We start from the raw sequence: 25,175 nt of genomic DNA, 5'->3' as shown, positions 1-25,175 counted from the left end.
CCAATGGTAACAAAAACCTCTCAACCTTTTAAAAAATATCACTTGAAGCTGGCAAAAGAAGTCAGTGGGGGAATTTTGCTAGCAAACTTTACAGCAAAAAATAACCACTCACTCTCAAATGTAACAAAATTCAAACGAGAGACAACATAAAACACTGAAGGAATGAGCAAATGTAACAATATGCTACTTACTGCAGAAAGAAACTTTCACAAAAAAAACATGCTTGATACATTTCCACATGTAAATGGATTTAGAACCTTGATTAATAAAAAGTATATGATATCCAAACACTTTATAAATCACATTATGCAAAACTGATTTCAGTAACATTTCATAAATCAAACATGCAATACATGAACAGAAATGAAAGGGTGTTTACTAACCTGGCCAGCATGAGGAGGAGGTGCCGCGGAAGACGGGGACCTCCCTGGAGACCTTGTCACGGGCAGGCACTGATTGACCCACATCTCTACGAAGACTTGAATCACAGCCTGAAACCGTTATGACAATCTCATTCCTTAACAGTTCACAACTTCTTAAATGGAAAACAAAACGCCAAGATAGGTTTATGAAACCAGCCATGGTGATGACCTCTGTTACTCTGCATTAAGACACTTGAAGAGGCTCATGAGGAACTAATGAATACTAACAATCAAATCAGGATCCAATGTAAATCTCTACATGATCTGCAATCTAAATTAAATTACAAAATGCAACCTATAGGTGTGACATTGTTGTCTAATACCTACAGTTCCTTTTCTCCATGAAAAGTAACCACCTCTCTCTCTCTCTAGAAAGCCATGCTCTTGCTATCTATCTCTCAAAAACCTTTAACAACAAATTATGAATGAAACATCACATTCAAAATAAAAATGGAATGTAAATCTTAGGTATACTTTTGCTGCTATTCTATTATATATATTTGTGTACATGCAACAGAATATGATACTGTACTAGTATATTCTTTGGTTACCACATAAAGTCCAATCTCTCTAGAGGTATGGTGCATTCTAATATATTGCAGCATTGTATATTTTGTAGCATTCTGCTGATTGAATTCTTTTCCATATTTACATGCCTTAAACTGCAATTCTTATTTTGTATTCACAAGCTCTCTGTTTAGAACATTCTCATCATGACTTGGGTGAGGTTAGCCTGGTAGGAAAGGATACAAGAGAACGGATGAAAAGTAAGCTGGTAAAAAGCTTACAGGTAGGCATCAAAAGCTATTTTAAAGGACTTTCAGTAATGTGAAAAGCAGAAAATTTTGTGGTTCAATAAACAACCAAGCCTTACCTGACTGGTCCAAATGTTTAGTTGCGGATGCTGGTTGTGCGCACCCTGTAGTGGTGTTGATGAGAGAGGGCCAGTTCGCTCTGTAGCCTGAAACCCAGGGTTGACTGTGGTACGGGTCGGGCGCCATCCAATTGGAGATCCAAAAGAGGTCAGGTACAAGTTATTACTGCCAACACCAGCTCCCCTGAAAAAATGACAACATTCAGAAACTTTTCATTTAAAACAGCCCACCACATTACAAGACTATTACACACTTACAAAAGCAGTACCTTCAGCCTGTTGAGAAATCTAACTTGATGTGTGTGTCAATGCTTAAAATGCCCATCAATAGCTCTTTAACATTGTACTAATAACATAAGAACAAAAATAACCATCATACCTTGGAGTCATAGGAGATAGCACCCCCCGGGGTGACACAGGAGGACTTGGTGGGCCAGGGGGAACTGATCCATCACATGGCAGAAATGTCCGAAGATAATCTTCAAGCAGGCTAGGATAAATGGCATCACCAGAGGTTGACCAAGATAGTGACCATCTGTGATTGCTCCCATTCACCAAAAAGTGAGCATAGTGGAAGATGTAGAACTCAAAAGCATCTGGACACAATAGTTAAGGATATAATCATTAGGTTTAAAGTACTATAAGAGTTTACCTAGTGTCCAAGTGCCTGACAGATTTTGCATGAACTACTGATTTTCAAACCTCTCTTCTATGGTACAATCAGCCATCATGAGCCATCCTTTCTGCACTCTGAGTTTTCTCCATTAAAATCAATTTGTTACTTCTATAGATTCCTAATGGTCATTTCAAAACATTAGCCTCAAATGTAACAATTCACCTACAATAACGGATGAATGCTAATTAAACAATCAAACTTAAAAAAAGAAGAAGCAGCTGATAGGGAAGTATGAATTACATACTACTTGTTGGGCGTTGATGAGGAATTATGGTATACCACCACTTGAGGAGCAATTCTCTCAAATTCACAAATTTCAGCTCTCCTCTTTTGCAAACTGCTGAATTTCTGGCTTGGATATATACTGATATAACAGCTTAACTTTCCATCAGCTATTGTATTGTGATTATTTTCCCCCCATTACCATTTTAGATATGATATATTTTTGTATAAATCTGTTAACTTGAAAGTTAAAAGTAAGGTAGAGGTTAGTTTAGGTTAGGAACCATGTAGAATTGCTGTTAATCATAAAATATCTTGAAAATATAAAAGTACAGGCTATAATATAGGGTCTTGGTTACTTATCAGAAAGGCCAGACCCCCAAACCATCTGCTATTAAGTTGAGGTGCTACTTTAATAGGTAACATAAAGGCAATGGTTTTATGTTAATGAAACACTAGGGAGAGCTACTTGCAATGTTCTTGTCTCATAAAATAACAACTCTGCTTTTATCATATAAAAGGATACTTAACAAAATGTTTGTTGGTGTTTTTCCAGGGCCTGGATTCTGAACTTTGTTGACATAGAAATTACCAGGCACACCCTCCTCAATTTCTGCTCGTGATTTGGCCTGCAACAACGAAAAAAGGAAAAATAAGTAAACGTTTCATCAAGGAACGAACTGCTTATATTGCTAGCACTTGCTTTTCTACTAACAAATGGCCAGTCCCATGAGAGTTAAGCACTTATAGTTCATATTGTATCTAGTTGTTACTCAGAAAATTGCAAAATAAACCAGCCTACTCTTCTAACACATCTGAAATACTTCATACGTATGCCTAGTGTTTTACAAATACAAAAGAATGATCCTAAAATGTCCTCTTTACTCAAATAAGAAGAAAAGCATTACATATTTGCCAATCACAATCTTATACCTTACATGAAAGGATTAATATCAACATAACAGAAATATAAAAATACATACGTATAAATGAAGGGAAAAAATTACAAGTTATGACAATATAAATACTTACAGGAAGCCAGGCCACAGGAAATTCAAATAACAAGAAAGGATCATTAGCCAGTCTGTACGTAAATGATAGCAATGGTCCTGAGGCACTGAGGAAAGCACAAAGCTGTTCAAATTCTCGTGGTAAGGAAGAGTGCGTTATGGTCCTCAGACCCCAACCGAGTTGGCCATTCATGCCAAAGATGCTGTCAATCACTGTGCGAAGTACAAAACTAGCATCTTTACTAGTAGACTCATTTAATATTCGACCCACTTCTTCACATCGTAGCTGCAGGACTGGCTGGTTAATGGCATTTTGCAACCGAACCTGTAGTAAAGAAAGAAAAATTGTATTTATATCTATAACAATTACAAAAATGGAATTTTTATTCTAAAATTAATATTAATAATACTTACCTGTATAATTTATCTAGCCCTAAATCCCCAAAAACCGCACCAAAATTTACCACATTGGCAACCCTGTTACCTCCTATTCTGTCCGCCAGTTGGCAACACTGTCGTTGACAGATACGAAAACCTTCCCTCAAATCAGTTGTGATAGGCAGATCGTGGGGTAGGATGGGTGGACTAGATAAATTATACAGGTAAGTATTATTAATATTAATTTTAGAATAAAAACAAAAATTCCATATTAATAAACATTACCTTAATATAATTATCTAGCCCGATTAACCACATTGAAAAAGGAGGAGGGAAATCTGAATACAATTTCCCCTTCGGACAGAATAGGAGAAAACAAACAAAGAAATATATATCATAGGCAGTCAAAACTCAACCCAGGTCAAAGATACTAACAACTCAAAGTCCTCCTACCATAATGCCACCAACTGCGGTAGCACAGGACAAGGAGTAAGTGCATAGTCAGTCCGTCTGTACTAAAGTCAGGTGACCGACCAGGTGACCAGTCAGACGAATTGCGGACAGCAAGGCTGCACCCTGAAGACTATCAAGCACTATTCTTTCCCTAAAGGATGAGTGTCTGGACTGTCTGGGCGATTCAAAGCTAAGCAAACCTTGGGGGTGTATCAACGCAACCCGAAGTCGCCAGCAACGAATCGGCTCATGAGCAACTCCTAACTCGAGCTTTCTGGTGCCAAGAGAAAGGAGCGCGGAGCAAAAAGGCGATTCAGTCCCGAAGGACGAATGCCTGACAGTCCAACCTGGTCTCATGTTACACGATCATCGGGGGTGTATCAGCGCAACCGACTTCGTCAACAAGAAAACTCAGGGCTACTAAATGTCGCCTGATCTCCACGAGTGTCTGACTCTGAGAAGACAGGTGAGACAAAAAGTAGATGGTGAGCGAGTCACCGATGACAGCAGACGATCCATCGACTAATTCCCTGTCCAGGACAGTGGAAGAAGCAGGAGTCGTCAGGACAAGCGAACCAGTGGCTAGTCCTAGGTCAGCATCGACTCTGGGAGAAGCGTAGTCGCCAGTGCCGACAACCCAGTGGCTGGAACCATTTCACACTGAAAATGGAAGCAGCATGAGTTGCCAAGCAGTCAGTCCTTGTCATCAAAAACACCTAAATACCAAACTGCCTAATTCCCATTATAACTACGTCAAACTGCCATGGGTTTATAATACAAAAACAAAAATATATACAAAAAAAAAAAAAAAAAAAATTAATGAATAATATACAGGTAGCAACCAAACGTAAAACAGGAAGACTACCTAATTCTCCTGTCTGACGACCTGTCCTGCCATCACCAACGGGCCCAAAGAAACACGAAGGTCGCCTAGAACTAGAGAAATATCCCTCAAGTAAAAGAGGCAAAAACAGAATTAGAACGCCAAGTCGCCGCCTCAAGCACCTTGCGACTGAGACATTCTTCATAAAAGCTACTGATGTAGCAACTGCTCTAATACTGTGTGCTCTCGGCGTCTGGTCTTCCCCAGCAGCCGAACCACCAGTTTTAACGATCAGATCTCTGAGAAAAAAGGATACACCATTCTTTGAAATAGGTCTCTTGACATTTCGGGGTGAAACAAACAGATGACGGGGACGACCCTGAATGTCCTTCGTGCGGCGTAAATAACATGAGAGCGCCCTAACAGGGCAAAGAACTAATTCCTCATTTAAATTACCAACAAGTCGACCAGCGACTTCAGTACGAAAGACCTGGAATGGATTTATCAGACGATTCAGTCTTTGCGACAAATTCAGGAAAGGTATGACAAAATCATGTCTTGTCATATCTGGCAACCAGAAAAAAGAGAGTGCTTGCAGTTCACCCACCTCTTGGCTGTAGCCAGTGAGACAAGGAAAGAGTGTCTTAGAAGAGAGGTCCCTAAATTTGGCAGAATTCAGAGGCTCAAACGGAGGGAACCTTAAGGCTTGAGGACTTTGTTAACGTCCATGTCGAGCGAACACTGCGGCCTGGGTCGAGATAGGGAAAAAGATCGAAGTAAATCTCTAATGACATAAGATGAAGAGATCTCAGGAAGCCTTGCCTTAAAAACATAGGAAAGCATAGACCTATAACCCTTAATGCACGAAGGTGACAGGGCCCTGTCATGATGTAAATGAACTAAAAACTCCGCTACTTTCGGTAAGGAAGGTCTAGAAATTGATGTCCTTGAGACTTACACCACGTCTGTAAACCGACCATTTAGCCTGATAATTTACTCTGGTTGATTGTCGCCTGGCAAGAGCCAACTGTCGCGCCACTCTGGAGGAGAACCCTTCGTGCTTGGAGAACCTCCTGACAGTCTCCAGGCATGAAGATGAAGCATGTGGAGCCTCTGATGGAACCGATGAAAATGGGTTGTGAGAAGATCTGGTCTCTCTGGCAGGCGAATGGGGGGTTCCACCAGTGCTTCCAGAAAGGTCGGGAAACCACTCCTTCTGTGGCCAGAAGGGGGCGATCAAGGTGAGATCCAGACGCTTGGTTGCCCTCACTTTGTTGAGACTGACCTCACCAGAGAGAAACGGAGGGAAAAGCATAGGCTTGAAGTCCCTCCCAGTCCTGCAAAAGAGAGTCTGTCCCGGCACTCTGAGGAGTCTGGTAAGGGGTGCGAAGAATATCTGGCAACCGAAAATTCAGTGGGGTGCAAACAGATCAACTGTGACAGGCCATTTCTTCCTGAGGCTGTCGAAGACTCCTGGCAAAGTGTCCACTCCGACCCTTGAACTTCTTCGTCGGTCTCGACAAGGCGTCTGCTAAGACGTTGTGATGGCCCAGGATAAACTGAGGGACCAACGTAATCCCCCTGTCTTCTGCCCAACACAGGATTGATCGGGCTTCTTGAGTGAGAAGATCCGACTGTGTGCCGCCTTGGTTTCTCAAGTACGAGACTGCTGTGGTGTTGTCGACAAAGATCGCGACAACCGACTCCCAACAGTTGTTCCTGAAATGAAAGAAGGCCTAGGTACACTGCCCTCAGTTCCCTCCAATTTATTGACATGCTCCTCTCCTCCTCTAACCAAAGGCCCGAAGCGGCTTCGGAGCCCAGGTGTGCGCCCCAACCTTGATCCGAGGCGTCTGACCAAAACATTAGGTCCGGAGGAACCGAAAGAAGAGATGTCCCTGACTTGAGGCGGTGAACTTGCATCCACCAACGGAGATCCTTCCGACATTGTGGAGAAGAGGCGACTATCGTGTCCTCGGACACGAAATCCCATGACTGGCGAAGTGTCGACTGAAGGGACCTCATTCTGAGACGACCTCCGGGAACCAGTTGGATGAGGGATGACAAATGGCCCAGGAGAGACCTCCAAAGAGAACTGGCTGCATTACGGAGGACAAAAATTCTTTGATCAGACTCAGAAGCTTGTCTATCCGTTCTGAGCGGGAGAAGCCCTCAAAATCTGGGAATTCAAAACAATCCCCAGATAAGTCATGATCTGGCAAGGGATTAGATTGGACTTGTCGAAGTTGACACGAATGCCCAACTCGACACAAAGAGACAGAACTATCTCCTCGACCGGAGACATTTCTCTAGAGATTCGGCCTCGACTAGCCAATCGTCCAGATACCGAAGCATCCTTACATTTAAACTGATGCAGAATAGCTGAAACAGGAGCCATCACCCGAGAAAAGACCTGTGGAGCAGTGGTGCCGGCCGAAACAAAGGGTCTTGAACTGGAAAACTCCCGAGTCCGTGAAAAACCGAAGGTAGGTCTGCTTCTTGGATGGATGGGGATTTGCAGATAAGCATCCTGCAGATCGATGGAAATCATCCAGTCCCCCCTCCTGACGGATGAAAGAACAGTCTGGACCGTCTCCATCCTGAACTTGGACTTTAGAATGAACTTGTCAAAAACCGAAAGATCTATGATGGGGCGCCAGGCACCCGAGGCCTTTAGAACTACAAACATCCGAGAGTAAAACCCGGGAGAAGGAGGAGCTCGCTCTATGGCATCCTTCTCCAAGAGGGCCGAAAAGCCTCCTTCTCCAAGGCTTGACCCCTGATTGAGTGAGGGGAATAACTGCTGAACTCGAGAGGACGATTGGAAAGTGGAGGTCTGGAAACAAAAGGGATCTCGTAACCTTCCTTCAGGACCTCCACCACCCAAGCATCCACCGCTCTCCACCCCCTGCCAAGCTGACCAATGGCGGGAGAGACAAGCTCCTACTGCGGTCTCCAGGCGAGGTGATGACTCCTACTTCCGAAAATTCTTACGCAGAGACAAGGAAGAAGAAGAAGAAGAAGAAGAAGAGGTCCTCCTGGAGGTTGAGCTTTCTCTGCCCATTGGAGCCACGCCAAGAACCTCTCCCGCGTTTCAAAGGGTGAGCACCAGGGATGAAGAAGAAAGCACCAGCAACCTGAGATGTACTCTGGAAAAAAGAGCCAGAAGGAGGTTGTTTGGGCTGGAGCAGAAGGTACAGATCTGGTCCTAAAATGACAATTTGTCTAAAATTGCATTTTTCCTAACTATATCAAACCTGAGGTCCTTTTACAATAGGAAGGTACTAGCGGCAGCTGGATAGGTCGTAAGCTTTCGAACAAGGGGTTCGGTAGTTAACTGCTTGTCGACAGGCGCCGCGCGCGACTGGGAGGTAAACAAATCACTTTTGCTTTTGGCCCAAGCAAAAAACTGCAGAGTGAGGGGTGGCATGAGGTGGGGCTATGTGTAAAAGGACCTCAGGTTTGTATAGTAGGAAAAATGCAATTTTAGACAAATTGTCATTTGTTCCGACACGGCATACAAACCTTCCGGGTCCTTTTACAATAGGAAGGACTCACTTCTTGGTGGGTGGAATCTGAGTCTTTTGTGAAACAGACTGGTGTTCGCCCAACCTTGGAAGCCTCCCTGGTCGTAAGAGCGAGGGAGGGATCCAAGCCTCTGTCCGATTGATCGGGGTGTGCACCGCAGGATCATGGTCAGACCTCTGGACCGAGTACTAAGAGAGAGGCAAGCGTATCTCTTCGTACCAGCAATGTAAGAACTTGTTCCTGTACAGGAGCAAAGTTAAAGTCATGTTTTGACTCTTGTAGGCATCCACTTCCCCCCCGGTTGTAGAAGGAAGTGGTGGATATTCTGCTCCCATCCCTCGTGAAAGGGATAGGATGGGGCTCTGTCATATAGCTCACCGGCATCTCGTCCTTATCCAGCAGGGGTGATGACCGTATCCCTCTACCCACAGGTAGAGGGGAAGAAAAAGATAGAAAGAGAAGCCAGTCACTTTCTCATCACTATCTATTCATACAGTCACACCAGGACTCGATGCTGTTCAGCCTGCTAGGGTCTGGGTTCGCTAGACGACGTGTTGAGCAGCCACCACGGGTCCTAAGGAAACCGATCCAAGGACCTATGGGCAATATCCAAGAGGTATAAGGAAGTTGCCGGTGGTCTGGTTGTACCAGACCCCCGCCTTCCATACCTGCGCCACGGAGAAGTTCTTACGAAACGCCAACGAGGGGCCAATACTTCTGACTTCGTGAGTTCTCGGACGGGACGTACGGATGTCGTCACTACCATCAGCCTCCTACGCCCTCCTGAAGACCTCACGCAGCCAGGACGAAAGAGTGTTCTTGATACTTCTTTCTTGTTGACACCCTTTGCTAACGGAGAGGCGTCGACACTCAGGCCCGAGGTGTCGAGTTCTCTTCAGATAGCGCCGTAGCGTCCTCCCAGGACAAAGCAGCATCTCATCCACATCATTATCTGCATGACGCTCCCGTACTCTCTTCGCCGATGCCAGGTCCAGCAAGACGAGGGTCATTTGAGTTCCCTGGGTTGGCAAGACCTTTGAAGCTGCTCCTAAGCAAGGAGATCTCGAACGAGTTCGAGATGTCCAATCCCGTCAGTTTCAGGAGGAGCGACAAGGCGGCTCTGTATCCTTGACTGTGGGAACTTAGAGGAGCTTCCTCGGCGAAGAAAAAAACGAGGAAATCCGCTACCTGCTGAAGATTGGCTCTGAGAAGAGATAGGCCCCGTCTACAACACCAACCACCGAAGACGCCGACTTCCCCTGGTACACAGCTGCAGAGGACTGACGGACGTTTCCAGCCATCTTGTTGCTGCGCTACGAAAAAAGCTTCTCGTACGCAAGAGAAGGTGGATAACAGCCAGCCGTGAAGACGTAGGACTGGACTGCTCGGTGGTACCGCTCGACGTGTGGCTGGCCGAGAAGGTTGTGCCAATGGGGAATCTCTCTCGGTTCTCTTGCGAGAAGAGCCAGCAGGTCCGATACCAAATGGCCTGTGGCCATTTGGAAGCCATCAGGATCATCCTGAGATTCGGGATGACCAGTGCTCGACTGATCACCTTGCGAATCAGGCTGAACGGGGGAAAGGCATAGGCGAAGAGGTTGTCCCACGGGTGTTGAAGAGCGTCCTCTGCAGCTGCCCATGGATCCGGCACGGCCGAGAAGCACACCTGGAGCTTCCTGATGTGCCGGATGGCGAACAGATCCTCGACTGGTCGCCCCCACAGGTCGAAGAGCCTTTCCGCCAGTCCTGGTGTAGAGACCATTCGGTCCTTATCACCTGATCCCGACGGCTGAGCGTGTCTGCTACTACATTCCTTCCTGGAATTGTAGCGTGCCGACAGCTCTATTGAGTTGTGCCTCGGCCCACATCGTGCACCTGCCGAGTCAACTGATACAACGGGAGAGACACTAGGCCCCCCCTGTTTGTTGACGTAAGCCACCACCGTGGTGTTGTCGTACATCAACACCACTGAGTGTCCCATCAAGCGGTCCTGGAACTCTTGGAGAGCAAGGAACGCTGCCTTTAGTTCCAGTACATTGATGTGAAGTGGCTTGTCGTTCTCGTACCACACTCCTGAAGTCCGCAACTCTTCAGGTGTGCACCCCATCCCTCGGTCGATGCGTCTGAGAGCAGCTGCATGTCCGGGGGGAGAGTGCCCGGAGGCACTCCTCTTAAGGGGTTCCTGTTCGTCCAGTCACCTGGCTAGGTCCTGCCTCACCTCCTGTGTCAGTGACCATGGAAGGCTTGGGGGATCCGTCGCCTGTGACCAACTCTCCTTTGGTCTCCCTGAAGAGACCGCAGGTGAAGACGCCCGTTAGGGACTGGCTTCCCGAGTGACGACAGGTGTCCGATCACGACTTGCCATTGCTGAGCTACCTGTTCCTGCCGAGACAGGAACTGGTTGGCTGCCTCCCTGAATCTGCTACCGTGTCGATCAGCATACCCAGGTACTTCATCCTCTGCTTGTGCTCGAGATCGGACTTTTCGAAGTTCAGAACGATCCCCAGATCGCGACAGAACTCGAGCAGTCGATCCCTGTCCTGTAGCAACTGCGAGCGGGAGCTCGCCAGGACTAACCAATCGTCGAGATACCTCATCAGACGTATCCCGTGCGAATGGGCCCAAGCAGACACCAGAGTGAACACTCGCGTGAACACCTGTGGGGCGGTTGAGAGACCGAAGCAACGTGGCCTGAACTGGTACACCGTCCCGTCGAGGATGAAGCGGAGGTACTTTCTGGAGGACTGATGAATGGGTATTTGTAGATCCGCATCCTTCAAGTCCACTGAAAGCATGAAATCGTTCTCCCTGATAGAGTCGAGCACTGAGCGTGCCGTCTCCATCGTGAACCGGGTCTGGCGAACCAAACCGGTTCGGGGAAGAGAGATCTATCACTGGGCGCCAGCCTGTTGTAGACTTTTCCACCAGGAAGAGTCGGCTGTAAAGCCCGGTGACTGATCCGTACCGATTTCTACAGTTCTCTTGCTCAGCATGGTCTTGATCTCCTGTCTCAATGCTACGTCCTTCGATGCCCCTGGAACGTACGCCTGCTGTTGGACCGGGTCCCAATGGCTGGCCAGGCACTCCCCCACTTCCGGCAGTAGGTGAGGGGGAATGCCGTCCTTCCATTGTGAACGTCGTCTGGTTGGGGCTGATCGAGACCTGACAGGAGAGAGCCGATACCGCTCCGACTCATTCCAGTCCTCGTCGAGGTCGAAACCTCAGAGGACCGAAGGGATATATAAATACGATGTCCGAAGACACGTAGAAACGCCTCTGTCGCAGTAGAGGAGGTGAAGGAGCTTGTTCGACCGTCCAGAACCGAGAGAGCCTCCTTGTCCGGAGACGAGAGACTACCTGGCTCAAACCCAGTCGGCAAGCTCCGATCGCGGCAGACCCAGACCCACCGTCGATTTTGGATTCCCTCTCGGGCCCCAAAACGACTCGAGCCGAGACGTGGCTCTGCTGGTGGGAGCGGCGATCCTTCCCCGAGGTCATTGTGCTGACGAATCAGCGCCGTAACCTCGGCAAAGTTCCTCTGGATCTCGGAAGTCACAGCATCTTGCAGAGTGGGACCGTTAAGCCCTTCGAACAAAGAGCATATTCCGAGAACCTTCCTCCTAAGAAGGGGGAACAGCGACAGCCCTCTCGGTCTTCCCCATCCACTGCGCATACGTCCTGGCCGGTCCAAGAACCGTGCCTGGCACGTAGGGCGTCGTGGTGGGATCATGAGGGGCGCACCCCTCACGATCACTCCTCAATACCTCGCTCCTCCCGGTGTAACCCGAGGAGGTTGAAGGTACGGGAGAGGCAGACCTGACGCTCCCTCGTCGCTCGCTGGCAGGACCAGCAGGCTTGGAGGGCTGCAGGCGATCGTCAACCCGCTTGTGACGATCGAGCTGCAGGCCTGGTCGAACCGTCTCGCTGTGGAGAACGGCTGGACTGAGCACAGCGGCACTGATCTCGAGTGTCAGAAGAGCTGGTGCTGGGTTGCCGTACCCGATCGCTCTCTGTGAGAGCGACGGTCAGGCGACCTGCAGGTCTCCACTGTCGCAGTGAGACCGGTGCTTGTCCTCACGGCACGTCACGTCGCTGGTTCCAGCCGTGGCTGGCACCGGCGAACGGGAGGACCTCTTCCCAGCCTCAGCCCGTGTCGGTCGTGGACCGTCACGTCCCCGGGTAGCCAGCTGTTCACCGCGAAAGTGAGAGCTGGTCTGGTGAGAGTCGCATGAGCGGCTGTCACCAGTCTTCCGCCCCGTGCCGTGAACCTGACGCTGAGCGGACTCAGAGGTCTGGTTCCTGGCTGCACGGTCGCTGGTAGGCGACCGTACACTCAGTACCTCCCGCGAACGGGAGGCCGAGACGGACCCTGATGCAGTGGCAGAACCACTGACACCAGGCGAGGAAGTACCGTACCGGTGTTAGCCGGTACCCCTCTGGTCCCCGTAGTCTTCCTCCTTGCGGAAGAAGAGACGGGCCCCGCGTCCCGAAGGAGCAGGAGGACCAGCGGAAGGAACCCTCCCGTCCCACCGAGGTGAGACGGGTTCCCGAGAAGCTCCCGAGGAAGCTTCTTAGGAGGGAGGAGGCGACCTTCTTCTTCCCTCGGCTGTAAAGCCTTAGAAGTCGAAGGGGAAGAGGCGGCGGCCGACGACGATGAAGAAGATGAAGACGACGACCACGACACCTTCCTCCTCTTCTTCGTCAGCTTCCTCAGGACAGACGTAAGATTCTGCTATCCAGGGCGGAGCCGGGGCTGCTGTAGCCGAAGCCACAGGGCCCGGACGCACCTGTACAGACAGACCAAAGTCTGGGGTAGTACCACCACGAACAGGGACGACATCAGCAGGTATGGGCATCTCAGAACAGCAGGCACGGCCAGCACATGATCGGTAGGGACAGCCAGCGCAGCAACGGCAGGAACAGCCAGCGCAGCAACGGCAGGGACAGCCGAGCGCAGTAACTGCATGGACAGTCAGCCCAGAATCGGCAGGTACGGCAGGCAGCACCGGAAACACAGGAAGTGGAGCAGCAGCCAGCAACATCCTGGTACCGGCGGCAGGTCAGGGGCGAGTTCTAGGGCAGCGGAAGTGTGGTCGCTGCAGCGCGGCAACCACGAGCGGCGGCGGCACGCCCCCCTCTCGGTACGGCGAACGGCACTTCACAGCGGCTGTAGGCAAGACTGTTACCACGTGAGGCGAGTACACCAGGTGAGGAGGACGTCGTCACCTGGTTGCGTGGTCACCACTCATGGGTGACCGCAGTAGGCCCAACACATAGAACCGCAGCCCTGGACACCAGCACGCTCTGCAATTGGAAGGACGCCCATACCTCACCAAGGTCCACTCTCGTGGCAGTAGCACCTGCGGAAATAATAGTAGTAGCGATTAATGGGGGGAAATCCCCTCGTGCGGGGGTTTGATCCCTCCCGAACGAGTGGAAGACCCCTAATACAATTGTACATCGGGCACCGAGCGCCCTCCCCCGCGCTCGACGGATCGGGCGAGGAGAAGAACGCCGATAACCTCCCCCCCCCCCTAAGGGGAAGACATCTGTGGGAACTGAGCGGGGGGGGGTCTCGTTCCCACCCCCGCCCCCGCACAGTACCCATGTACCCAACAACAAAATAAGAGCCCTAGAGCAATCGTGCCATCGGCACGAATACAAGGCATAAGGATCAATTCCCTGACTGAGCGGAACTTGAACCAAATAATATTGATGCAATCAATAATAAGGAACAAAATGAAAATGCATCTTGCAAACGATTCACTTCACAAAGAATAAGGGCTCGGATCGAGCGCATTCGCGCCCTCGGCACCGAGCGCAAGGGTGAAAGGTTTCATTCCTTACCTTTATGGATCAAGGTTCTGGAAACCTTGATCCATAATGAATTGATGCAATCAAGAAATATATGAAAATGAAAAGACTACTGCGCTTGCGATTTCACTTCATACAAAAAAAAAAAAGGGGAAGGATCAATTCCCGTGAATAGCGGAACATTGATCCCAGTCAACAATGCAATCTCAATAAAAAAATGAAAATGAAAAAGAACTGCACTTGCGATTTCACTTCATTCAAAAATAAAAAGGGGGAAGGATCAATCTCCGGGTAAGCTCGGAAACTGATCCAAAATGAGTATTGCTACAATAAAAAATAATATATGAAAATGAAAAAGAATACTGTACTTGCGATTCCACTTTCATACTGGAATAAGTTCCGTGTCGAGCGCATTCGTTCGGCAACGGGCATACAGGTCAAAAAAATATAAATGAAAAGAGCACTTACTTACGATTTTCATCTACACATTTCCAACCCAATAATATACGCTCGGAGCGAGCGCTCCCGCCCTCGGCACCGAGCATACCCAATCCGAGGATCATTCTGGGAAAATGAATTCCCGCAATTACGCCCTTCAGTCCGGCGGCACTCGGGTAATCGGAGGGCGTTGTGAACCAAGATCCTTTAATTCACAATTGAATTCAATGAAATGATTGGTACTTACAATTCAGTTTCACTAGATACATAGAAAAAGAAAAACACAATCATGCGAAAGCAAACGACGATGAAGCGGGCAGAGAGCGATGATACGTCCACACGCCAGCAGGCCGAAAGCAAAAGTGGTTTGTTTACCTCCCAGTCGCGCGCGCGCGCGCCTGTCGGACAAGCAGTTAACTACCGAACCCCTTGTTCGAAAGCTTACGACCTATCCAGCTGCCGCTAGTACCTTCCTATTGTAAAAGGACCGAAGGTTTGTATGCCGTGTCGGAACAACTTAAGCTTACTCCTTGAAGAATGGGAGGAAGACCAGAGGAAAAAGCTCTTGATAAGGCCCAGTGAGCTTGGAAGAGGCATCACCTTGATGTTCCTTCAAAAACCTCAGAAAGCACAGAAATATCGAAAAGGAAATCGCCAAAAGGAGAAGAGGACAACAGACGGGTTCTCTGAATCTCCGATACAGAGGAGTGGGTAACTGCGACAAATACAGGTTACGCCTTAGAGAAAACAAGAAAGGCCTGCATTGAAGCAGCAAGCTCGTTCTGATGTACAGAAGCGATTGAAAATGGATGAGCAGAATTTCTCAAAAAGAGGAGCATCAGGAGGAACAAACCCGGAGTCCTTGATATACATTAAAAGCCCTCCGAGGACCCACATATTGAAGGATTGAGCTTCTTGTAAGGAGCTCATAACAGCCTCCATAGCAATAAATCTTCAATTGAGACAGAGGACCGAAGCCTTAGAAGGCAAGGGTTGACTTGAAAGGATTCGGACAAAAATCAGGATTGGCTTGGGGGTCAAGAGAATGAAGAATCATCCGCCACCTGGTAAACTCCTCTCCGGTGTCGTATAAGAGAAGAGAGCTTCCTCTTCCTTCCCGATCACCTTCGAAAGTTTAGCGGCAACGTCCGTCCTCACTCTCGCGAACCTCTGGGCAAAGGGAAAACGTAAATTATTCCCGTGACCGGGAAGGACCGTCAAGAAAAATCCCTTCTGTAATACAACGAGGCGGAGGCTGCTTCTGCTCTTTAGAGGCCTCGCCTGAGGAAGAAAACTCAAAATTAAATCAAAAAGTTTCTTGAATTCTACATCATGACATCCATTCGAGGAAAACATCAATATCACACGAATCCGCGTCCATCATTCATCGTCAGATCCTAACTTAGAAACTTCCTCTGAAGTAAAATCCTGACGACTAGCTATCTTAGGTCTGACACTAATATCCCTCCCCCTCTCCTAATAAGCGCTTGGCACTTGTTACGGGACTAACAGGGGACACGTTGGGTAAAGATTCGTTAGGCACCTGCCCGGACGGATCCCCCCTAGGCCTTCGCCACGACGGGGTTCACAAGCCGGGGTAATCTGTCGACGCCGTTACCCATGGTGCTGTCGACAGGTACCTGACGAGGAGCTGAAAATGAATCTAAAAGTGTGTTAGGACATCTAGTAAAGGCTTCTTGAAAATTCTCTGACAGATTTTTTAAACTTAGGCAGAAATATCTCCTATCTAGACTAAGCTGTAATTTCTTAAAATTCTGTTTCCAGGTAGTTTCCATTGCCAAACAATCTTCTAATCTACATCAGAACTAACTTCACTAATTACTGGTTGTACAGGGGGCAAAGCATCAATTAATTCGGAATCGGGGTCGTACGATACCGAAACCGAAGAGTCAGAATCATGAGCGCCCAAGTCAAAGAATTCGTTAGATACAGTTTTAGCAATCGATTTCTTTTTCTCCTTAACCGATCTTTTACGCTGCAAGATTGTTTGGCGTTTCATATAAGCAGTCATATCCTCGTCAGACCAGGGCTTACATAGTCTTCAACAGAACGAGAAGTCAAGTCACAAACCTGTCCACGACAAGAACTACAAATGTCATGGGGTTCATACTCCCTGCTACTCGATCTTGGTCTTGACAAAACAAACCGGGGCAGTTCCTGCATGTTGCTGGCAGAAGGAAGCATCGTAATTTCTTGGTAATCCATTGTAGAATTGGACAGGTCAGTAGTTCCGGGTCGCGCAAAAGTTCGTAATTTAAGATAAGAACCACAACAGAAATCAAAGTTAATTCTCTATTTCGTGATGTAATGCGTGAGTGGTAATTCATATAAAGTTTCATTTAACAAATAATGAAAGCTTTAAAGGCACAAAAATGTTTAAGGAAATTTATAAAGAGCGGCCGTGATGTAAACAACACGGGCGCTCGTTAACAACTGATTTGAGGGAAGGTTTCGTATCTGTCAACGACAGTGTTGCCAACTGGCGGACAGAATAGGAAGGAATGGTAACAGGGTTGCCAATGTGGTAAATTTTGGTGCGGTTTTTGGGGATTTAGGGCTAGATAAATTATATTAAGGTAATGTTTATTAATACTAAGTTTCCTAGCATAAATAAAAACAACTGACATCTATTGAAGAACCACCAAAGAACGATAAAAATGTGAAATTACTCAGTATATAGTGGTACCAAAAGATTTGATGCTTTGTAAATACAATTCCTTGCCTTACATAATCTTTCAAATTTCTCATACTGGACAATCATGTGCATAAAGTATTTATTAAAAACATGACCCTCCAATCCAATGATTACAGGCAGTCCCCGGCTTACGACGGGGGTTCCTTTCTTGAGACGCGTTGTAACCCGAAAATTGTTGTAAGCCGGAAATTCATCAAAAATCCTAAGAAAACCTTGCTTTTAATGCTTTGGGTGCATTCAAAACTATGTAAACTGCATTCTTATTGCATTTTTCATAAAAAAACCTTCAAATATTGATTATTTTGCATTGATGGTGTCATATTTCTTCTGCCAGATGAGCGTTGTAGGCGTCGTAACCCTGGAAATAATTTCTGATGAATATAATTGAAAAGCACCTTAACCTCCTTGATCAGTGAATTACAACTGAAACCACTTTTGAAAAGCAGGCTCTTATTTAGCTTTCCATCTTTAACTTCTTGTTTCTCTTTGACGTGGCAGTTACCACTCTCAATTACAATGGATCCCTTCATCAAAAAGATCTAACAGCTTTGAAGGCCTCTACATAGAAACAGTAAAGGTGTATACTCTGAAATTCCTTTCCTTCCATTTCATTAAACACTTGGGGTTTATCGTAATTACCACTCTTATCACTACTATATTTTCATCCTTATCTGTACCACAAATCAGATACTAATTCCATATCTTATTTTTGATTATAAGTTGTACCATAGTAATTGTTGTTCAACTAAAAAATAGAAAATGTACGTATCTTGCTCTACAAAGAGAGGAGTCCAGGGTTGACCCAACACTGAATATAAAGGAATTCATAAAAAAAAGGAATATAAAAGAATTTACACACACACACACACACACACACACATATATATATATATATATATATATATATTATATATATAAAATATATACATATATATAAAGGAAATGCAGGACAGCCTATAAGTCTTCTTAGTGCAAAGCATAAGGGGGGGGGGGGGGGGGAGGGGGGGGGGGGGGGGGGGGGGGGGGGGGGGGGGGGACCAGTAGGTATCACCTTCCTGAAGATAATCTGGTAATCAATAGTCATAGATAAAGTGCAAGAGCCAATGTTCAGATGTAGCTCTGGGCATGGGGTCAGTGCCCATTGAGCATTGGGTGGGGGGGTGGGGGGGGGGTTGCAGGCATTTTTCAGATTATAGCATCTCCATGCCCTCAGCAGACTAATTATCACACAACTTAGCTCTTGCACATTTAATCACCTGTAAGCCATTGCTAACTAAATCACTACCAATTCTATAGCAGACTAAATCACCCCCATAACTATTTGACATTACACAAAATGTTAAGATTACATCAGCAACGCTCAAAAAGTCATTAACTAGACGGAAAAATCTTTTATGTCATCATCGACTGGTATATCTACGTACTAGTACATTTTTATAAATGCCAAGCAAGTTAACATAAATAAATCCAAGACCGTGCGAGAAAGGGTAAAAATTTGATCAACATTTCGTGAATGTAAAAACCCTACGAACAAAAGGTATGTAGAAAGCATAATGAGATAAGCAAGATTAAAAAAGATAACAACTCTGGGAGCTGTTATAAAGGTTATAATTTCGATATTCATTTAACGGTAAACTAAATGACATGCAATACCTATACAATTACAAATATAAAGACACGAGTATAGCATGAAACATGAAAATGCCGACATAAAGAAATTTTATAAACCAAATATGCAAATCAACACTCAAATCTTTACTTTGAAAAAAAAAAATACAACTAAGTTTATTACAATCACGAAATGATAGCACAACTGCAGAACGGCATTGTGATAATACTAATGCAAGAATGTAATTAAACAATAAGAAAATAACATGAAAATAAAATTATTAAAAGACTACGGAAGAAAATAACATGCTAGACCTAACTTCCATTAGAATTTAAATATTGAAAATATACTTATTTAAAGAAGTTCTATACGTGGGCCTAATCACAATCAATTTCCCGCGCTTACAATACGGCAAACTTCAAACTTTTACCGGGATACTCGGTGCCAAATCTTCCACAACACGTCCACCCTGATGATACATGGCTGCCTTCAAGATGACACAAATTACTGCTCTAAGAAGAAGGAACAGGGAAGTGGTGCGTCCGATATTTCGGGGGCGAATGAAATGGATTCTACCTCCAGGTAACCTCCTTTCCTTTATAGGGTGGGCCCATCCTGAGCATTTCCCATTAGGAGGCAGCGTTGCCAATACAAACCTTCCCTTGCAGACATACACAAGCTGAGATAACTTTAATGCAAATATATACCTGCGTATATATAAATGAATACCTTAATATCGAATTTCAATGTTAAACCGAGATTGCAAAAGCGTATGACCAAAGAATATAGAAAGTTAATGGTTTTGACGTAACGGTTGGTGAAGCCATCATGTTTAAGCTTGTAGGACGAACGGCCGGTAATAATGAAGGAACTGTTACGAGGCGTTTACGCTTTATACCTTTCTTCGCGTCAAGCTTAAAAACACCACTTGACTGGCTACGCTTATACTTTAAAATTATACAAATCTCAATGCTAAAACACAATCAAACCAACATTTCGACATTTAGTAACCGTAAAGGAAACAAGTCTTCCTTCTAGAGTAATAATGTAAGCTAATGTAAGAATTTAGCTTTATAATAATATTCATTTCTTTAAAAGGTATCTATCACATCGAACGTCAAGCTTCTGTGGCACCTTTTGATACCTATCTGATGACGCTCGGTATTACGCAGAGAACGTAACTCAGAATTTCGTCTATAAAATGTTAGAACATCAAATTTCTTCCGCAAATATTTATTTCACCATCAGCTGTGTACTGTAAGCCTATATTTTTTTGTAGATTTTGAGTAGAATGCGAAAGGAAACACTTTAACGTGAAACGTCGCCTTAATACTAAATGTCTCCATATGTAGTAAAAAATTGGCTGTGTGTGTGGAGGAGAGAGAGAGAGAGAGAGAGAGAGAGAGAGAGAGAGAGAGAGAATGGCTATCTCAATTCGAATTAACTAATAAAAATAAGCCTTAAATAATCGCAATGGAGGCATATTCTATAATGAAATCTAAAATCCAAGTGTTTAAGAAACTATACGCAAATCCACTTCCAGAGGGGAAAAAAAAAAATTCAAGTGGCTAATAACAGGACTCCACAATAAACGTGAAAAATCACCAGATGCCTTTACGGATAAAAGAAAGCACCTACATTTGCAACGCATACGCTACTTAACTTTTCTTCTCATGAGGATTCATAACAAAGATGTACGTTATTTGAAAAATAATAATTTGAAAAATGGCAACTAAATAAAGAAGTTATGATATACAGAATCTGTCCCTTCATAATTGTCAAAGAAAAAAAATCATTTATATTATGCCCTTTAATCTATACAACAATTCAGTTTTCTTGAAAACCACTATTCTATATTCATTTCTTCTATTCAGTTTACAGTGTATCTAATGTCTGTATCGGTCAATTTAACCAATACTACTTATTTTCAGCACACAAAATAAATATACTTTCTGATAACTCATTAGTAGTGTTGACATTCAATGCCTACTTAAGTATAGTATCATAACTTAATTAGACCAGTCATTTAAATATTTTACATCACAATGAGTTGATCAGTGTAACACTGGTTAGTAAGTCATACAATGCTAACCAATGACTGGCCAAGCTTTGAAACCATTTATATTCTCCGATTGCCCAAATTTTCCCCTTCCCAATGGCACCTATCAACAGCTACAAGCCAAGGCTGTATAATTTGGGGCCTGATGCTAATGACACCACTGGCTCAATGAATTACATATTGGGTGGTCACAACTGTCTGACTATATAGTGCTATCCATACCTTTTACGTGGATAATTATTACCATGCTAACTTTTACGTTGATCATGTTGATGGCCCAGTTTTCAGAATCATTATTTCAATCAGGCAAAAATTAGTGCATCCTGATCTACTGTAAAAAAAAGTTTCTTTTATCAGCTAATGAAATTCTTTATGTCTATATGATTATTTTTCATGTATAATAACGATTTAGCCTTTAATTAATATGGCCAATTATACATTTGAATAAACATTAAATTACAATTCCTTATATGAGGCAGAGTATGCCTGATGTACACAGTATCTTATAATAAGTGACGTTAACATCCTTGATTAAAATATATTTTGTTTACAAACTTGTACAGGCCTATTCACTTTTATTGGCTGATTTAGGGAGTTTTTTGTGTACTGTATTAGCTTATATCACAACATACAAAAATACTGATGAATATATATACATATATATGTATATATAGTATACATATATATATGTATACATACATACACACACACACATGTATATATATATATATATATATATATATATATATATATATATATATATATATATATATTATTATATGCACACTTTTCAAGAGAAACCTTTAATTATCAAAGGCGTCACATTCCTAAAAAAACTCATACATATTGCATATTCAAGTTTAAAAAAAACATGTGTAATTACTGCATGACAAATCTTTGTCTATAGGATACAGACACATGGAAAATGATAAGTGCAAGAGTTGTGCATGTATTTCCACTGGTCATGGCCTGCTTACAAGCATATCAAAGACATATCCAGTAAATATGTATTGTATCCTAACCTAACCTATCCTGTAGTATCATGACCCGACAACTTGGCTAAGGGGGGAGGGGTCTTTGCCTCACAGACTCCACCAACATGACCAGTATGTGGGGAACTATTTTGCAGTATTCCACAAATACAAATTCAAGGACAGCATAGGTTCTGTGCATTGCCCTGTACAATACAATTTTCTCTTCCTTAACCTTACACCAGCTTTAAACTAGGTAAACGCAGACATATCCTTTTTCTTGGATCATTGTTCTAAGCAGATTTCTCGTTTTCATCCAATCAAGAGATACTCTAGCCTAATTCTTGGCTAGACACATGTACGTACTTGCCCATATAATGAAACTATTAAGATCTCGAGGCTTTTATCACTGGGGCTTGTGGAATATTTGGCCTGGATAGAACAGCAAAGCTATGCTTTCCAAACAGAAAATTCAGATTAGCCTAATTCTATTCTACTATGATAATGAACAGCCTACCTTAGGCTACGTCACATTTACAGAATGAAGTCCCTGCTTACTGTAAAGACAAAAGGCTAGCCTAGCCTTTAAACCATTACTACTATATTTTACTTCGAAAATATAATTTTCCTGTATTTTAATGAATGCTTTGAATGATCGTCATTCATTTCATTTGTAAATGAGTAGTTTTAGAGATATTAGGCCCCAGCCTTATATCCTACAATTTAGGGGACCATAGTGGAAAAGCAGGGGTGGGAGGGATGTAAAACAAGTGACATAAGAACCCTAATCCCACTAATACTTCTCAAAGATTTTGTGGAATGCACAGAGATAAGGACCTGGTACCCTAGGTTAGGTTAAGTAATACATAGGGGCTTGGGTCATTTGCTAACGAAACTAACATCAGAAACGTCCAGTGTACCCATTAAGAAATATAATAATGATATTTTAAAGTCCAAAATGCAATCATGGGCAAAACTGAAGACTACTACCGCAACCTGGTTCCCACTAGCCTGGTTGACGATTGGAACAGCCTACCACAATTTATTTGTCTTTTGATTATGTTTTGTTTTGTTTATATGTTTACATTTACTGCCTTTCGTTGGCATTTATACCAAGGGGCTGGTACTAAACACGGCACCTAATTTTGCAAGCAAACTGGCAGCTACCAAACCCAGTGGGGCATAGTACCCTACTAACTAGCCTAGTACCTTGTTTTCTGTTAAACTACCTAGATACAGGTTTACAGTAAAATTGTACCATATATTTTCCACAGTGATTACTTGGGTAGCTAGTTACTACCTACTAGGTACTACCTACCTGCTAGGGTAAAAAACCGCATGGTACAGGGGTGGACCATGTACGATCAATGTGTACAACCCCCAAAAAAGTACATTATAACGCGTCCTGACATCGGAGATGGGCATCAGACGCGACTTGTTGTTGGTGAGAAACGGAGCTAAAGACCTCTACTCCGGTGTCAGGACGCGTTATAATGTACTTTTCTTGGGGTTGTACACATTGATCGTACATGGTCCACCCCTGTACCATGCGGTTTTTTACCCTAGGTAGGCTAGTTTGCAGAATGACAGGGCTAACTCCCAAAGGAAGCTTAGTCCATGGTAATTCTAAGGAAAATACCTACCTAGTAACTCAGCATGGACTGCAAGGAACGTAACCGTGAATACGACATCCACTAGGGATTGGGGCGTCCAATGTACCACAGGCGGTCCCCGGGTTATGACGGGGGTTCCATTCTTGAGATGTGTCGTAAGCCGGAACATCATAAAAAATCCTAAGAAAACCTTACTTTTAATGCTTTGGGTGCATTGAAAACTATGTAAACTGCATTCTTATGGCATTTTTCATCAAAAATACCTTCAAATATTGATTATTTTGCATTTTTGGTGTCATATTTCATCTCCCAGATGAGTGTTGTAGGCGTCGTAACCCTGGAACATGCGTCGTAACCCTGGAACATGCGTCGTAACCCTGGAACATGCGTCGTAACCCTGGAAATAACGTCTATTGACAAGCGTCGAAAGCCGACACCGTCGTAACCCGGGGACTGCCTGTATTTTGTCGTGTTTAGTACTGGCTCCAGGGGGTAAATTACAGTCATCCGAATAAATAGCCTAGCCTACCTAGCTACCTACCTATTATTTAAAATTCTTGTTCAGGAGGTACAACTGCATAGAAAAACCGCAACTGTCATAGTCTAGGCCGCCACGGAATACTAGTAATATAGAACTAACTAGTAGTCCATTAACTAGCTAGAGGTATCTTTGATACTTAGGGGGTCCAGGGGGAGGGGGAGGAAAGCTATCCCGTCCAGGTTAGGGCATGGCGACCTAAGTTAGGTTAGGAAGGTAAAGCTTGGCCTTCTAGAAAATGTTAGATTTGTTTAAAACATCAGGATGGGGGGTCCTAGGGTACTTTTGGCCATACTAGGTAGGTACTACCTAGGTACCCCTATAAAAAGCAGGTAACTCAGCAGGGCCACACCCTACGGTAAGTTCTGGCGAAGTGGGACACAAAACCCCAGCTAAAACTTCATCCCAATATATATATAAGCTATTTATAAGCTTTATATATCATCTAGGACAATCCTAGATTAGAAAAGGATTACTACCTAGGCTACTACCTATCTACCTAGAATCAACCTTACCTACAGACACCAACGGACTCCTATTTTGACCCTACAATACCTAGTTATACGTACATAGTAAAAGGGTTTAAACCGCAATTAATCAAAATTCACTCATAACGTTCAACCACTCAGCCACTTTCAACCAGATTCGAATAATTACCCCTAAAGACAACGGATTTGCTGCCATGATGCCACCAGGGTCCCTGACTCGAATCAGTTGGAAGTTTGGAACTTGGTATGGTTTCGGACTTTCGGTTCGGGGTTTGTTGTCAAACAGATCTGCGAAATAGACTAACTACGACTACAGTTTAAAGTTTCTCATGGCGGGAAGCAAATGATGGTCATACTAATATAGTAGATGGTCCTAATCATTAATTAGAATGCCTGTATACTGAGTAATGCTAATCTTTTCCATCTGAATTATTTTACGGTCGCTCTTTCGACCATTTTTCTCAAGGTGGACGAAAGCAAAATGATGGTCACACTGTCATGGCAGCCGGTGTTTGATAATATTACCAAGAGCAACAACTATAT

The 25,175-nt window shown here is 44.5% G+C and overlaps 1 protein-coding gene and 1 long non-coding RNA gene across 3 annotated transcripts in view; both read right to left on the bottom strand.

The window, feature by feature from the left end:
* Positions 1 to 25,175, bottom strand: part of LOC135218338 (uncharacterized) — a 106,487-nt gene that overhangs the window by 13,725 nt on the left and 67,587 nt on the right. The gene's annotated exons all lie outside the window — the stretch shown is intronic.
* LOC135218414 (sphingomyelin phosphodiesterase 4-like) lies at positions 324 to 24,931 on the bottom strand. 2 transcript variants are annotated; one of them, XM_064254718.1, is made up of 6 exons: positions 24,802 to 24,931; positions 3,227 to 3,529; positions 2,721 to 2,823; positions 1,676 to 1,892; positions 1,297 to 1,480; positions 324 to 491 (listed from the first exon to the last, which is right to left on the bottom strand). In XM_064254718.1, the coding sequence occupies exons 1-6, from the start codon at positions 24,826 to 24,828 to the stop codon at positions 339 to 341; spliced, it is 987 nt and encodes a 328-aa protein (XP_064110788.1). In that variant the 5' UTR covers positions 24,829 to 24,931; the 3' UTR covers positions 324 to 338. The 2 variants fall into 2 exon arrangements, with proteins under 2 accessions (XP_064110788.1, XP_064110787.1); XM_064254717.1 differs by lacking the exon at positions 24,802 to 24,931 and adding an exon at positions 19,394 to 19,517.

Source organism: Macrobrachium nipponense, chromosome 9, assembly GCF_015104395.2.
Source record: "Macrobrachium nipponense isolate FS-2020 chromosome 9, ASM1510439v2, whole genome shotgun sequence".
NCBI lineage: Eukaryota > Metazoa > Arthropoda > Malacostraca > Decapoda > Palaemonidae > Macrobrachium > Macrobrachium nipponense.
This window is presented reverse-complemented; position numbering and strand designations above follow the sequence as displayed.

Coding starts and splice junctions, on each gene's coding strand:
- LOC135218414 (XM_064254717.1), bottom strand. CDS start 19,444: ATGTATCATCAGGGTGGACGTGTTGTGGAAGATTTGGCACCGAGTATC. Junction 2,824..3,226: donor TTCCTGTGGCCTGGCTTCCT/GTAAGTATTTAT, acceptor TCGTTGTTGCAG/GCCAAATCACGAGCAGAAAT. Junction 1,481..1,675: donor CTATCTCCTATGACTCCAAG/GTATGATGGTTA, acceptor TCATTTTTTCAG/GGGAGCTGGTGTTGGCAGTA.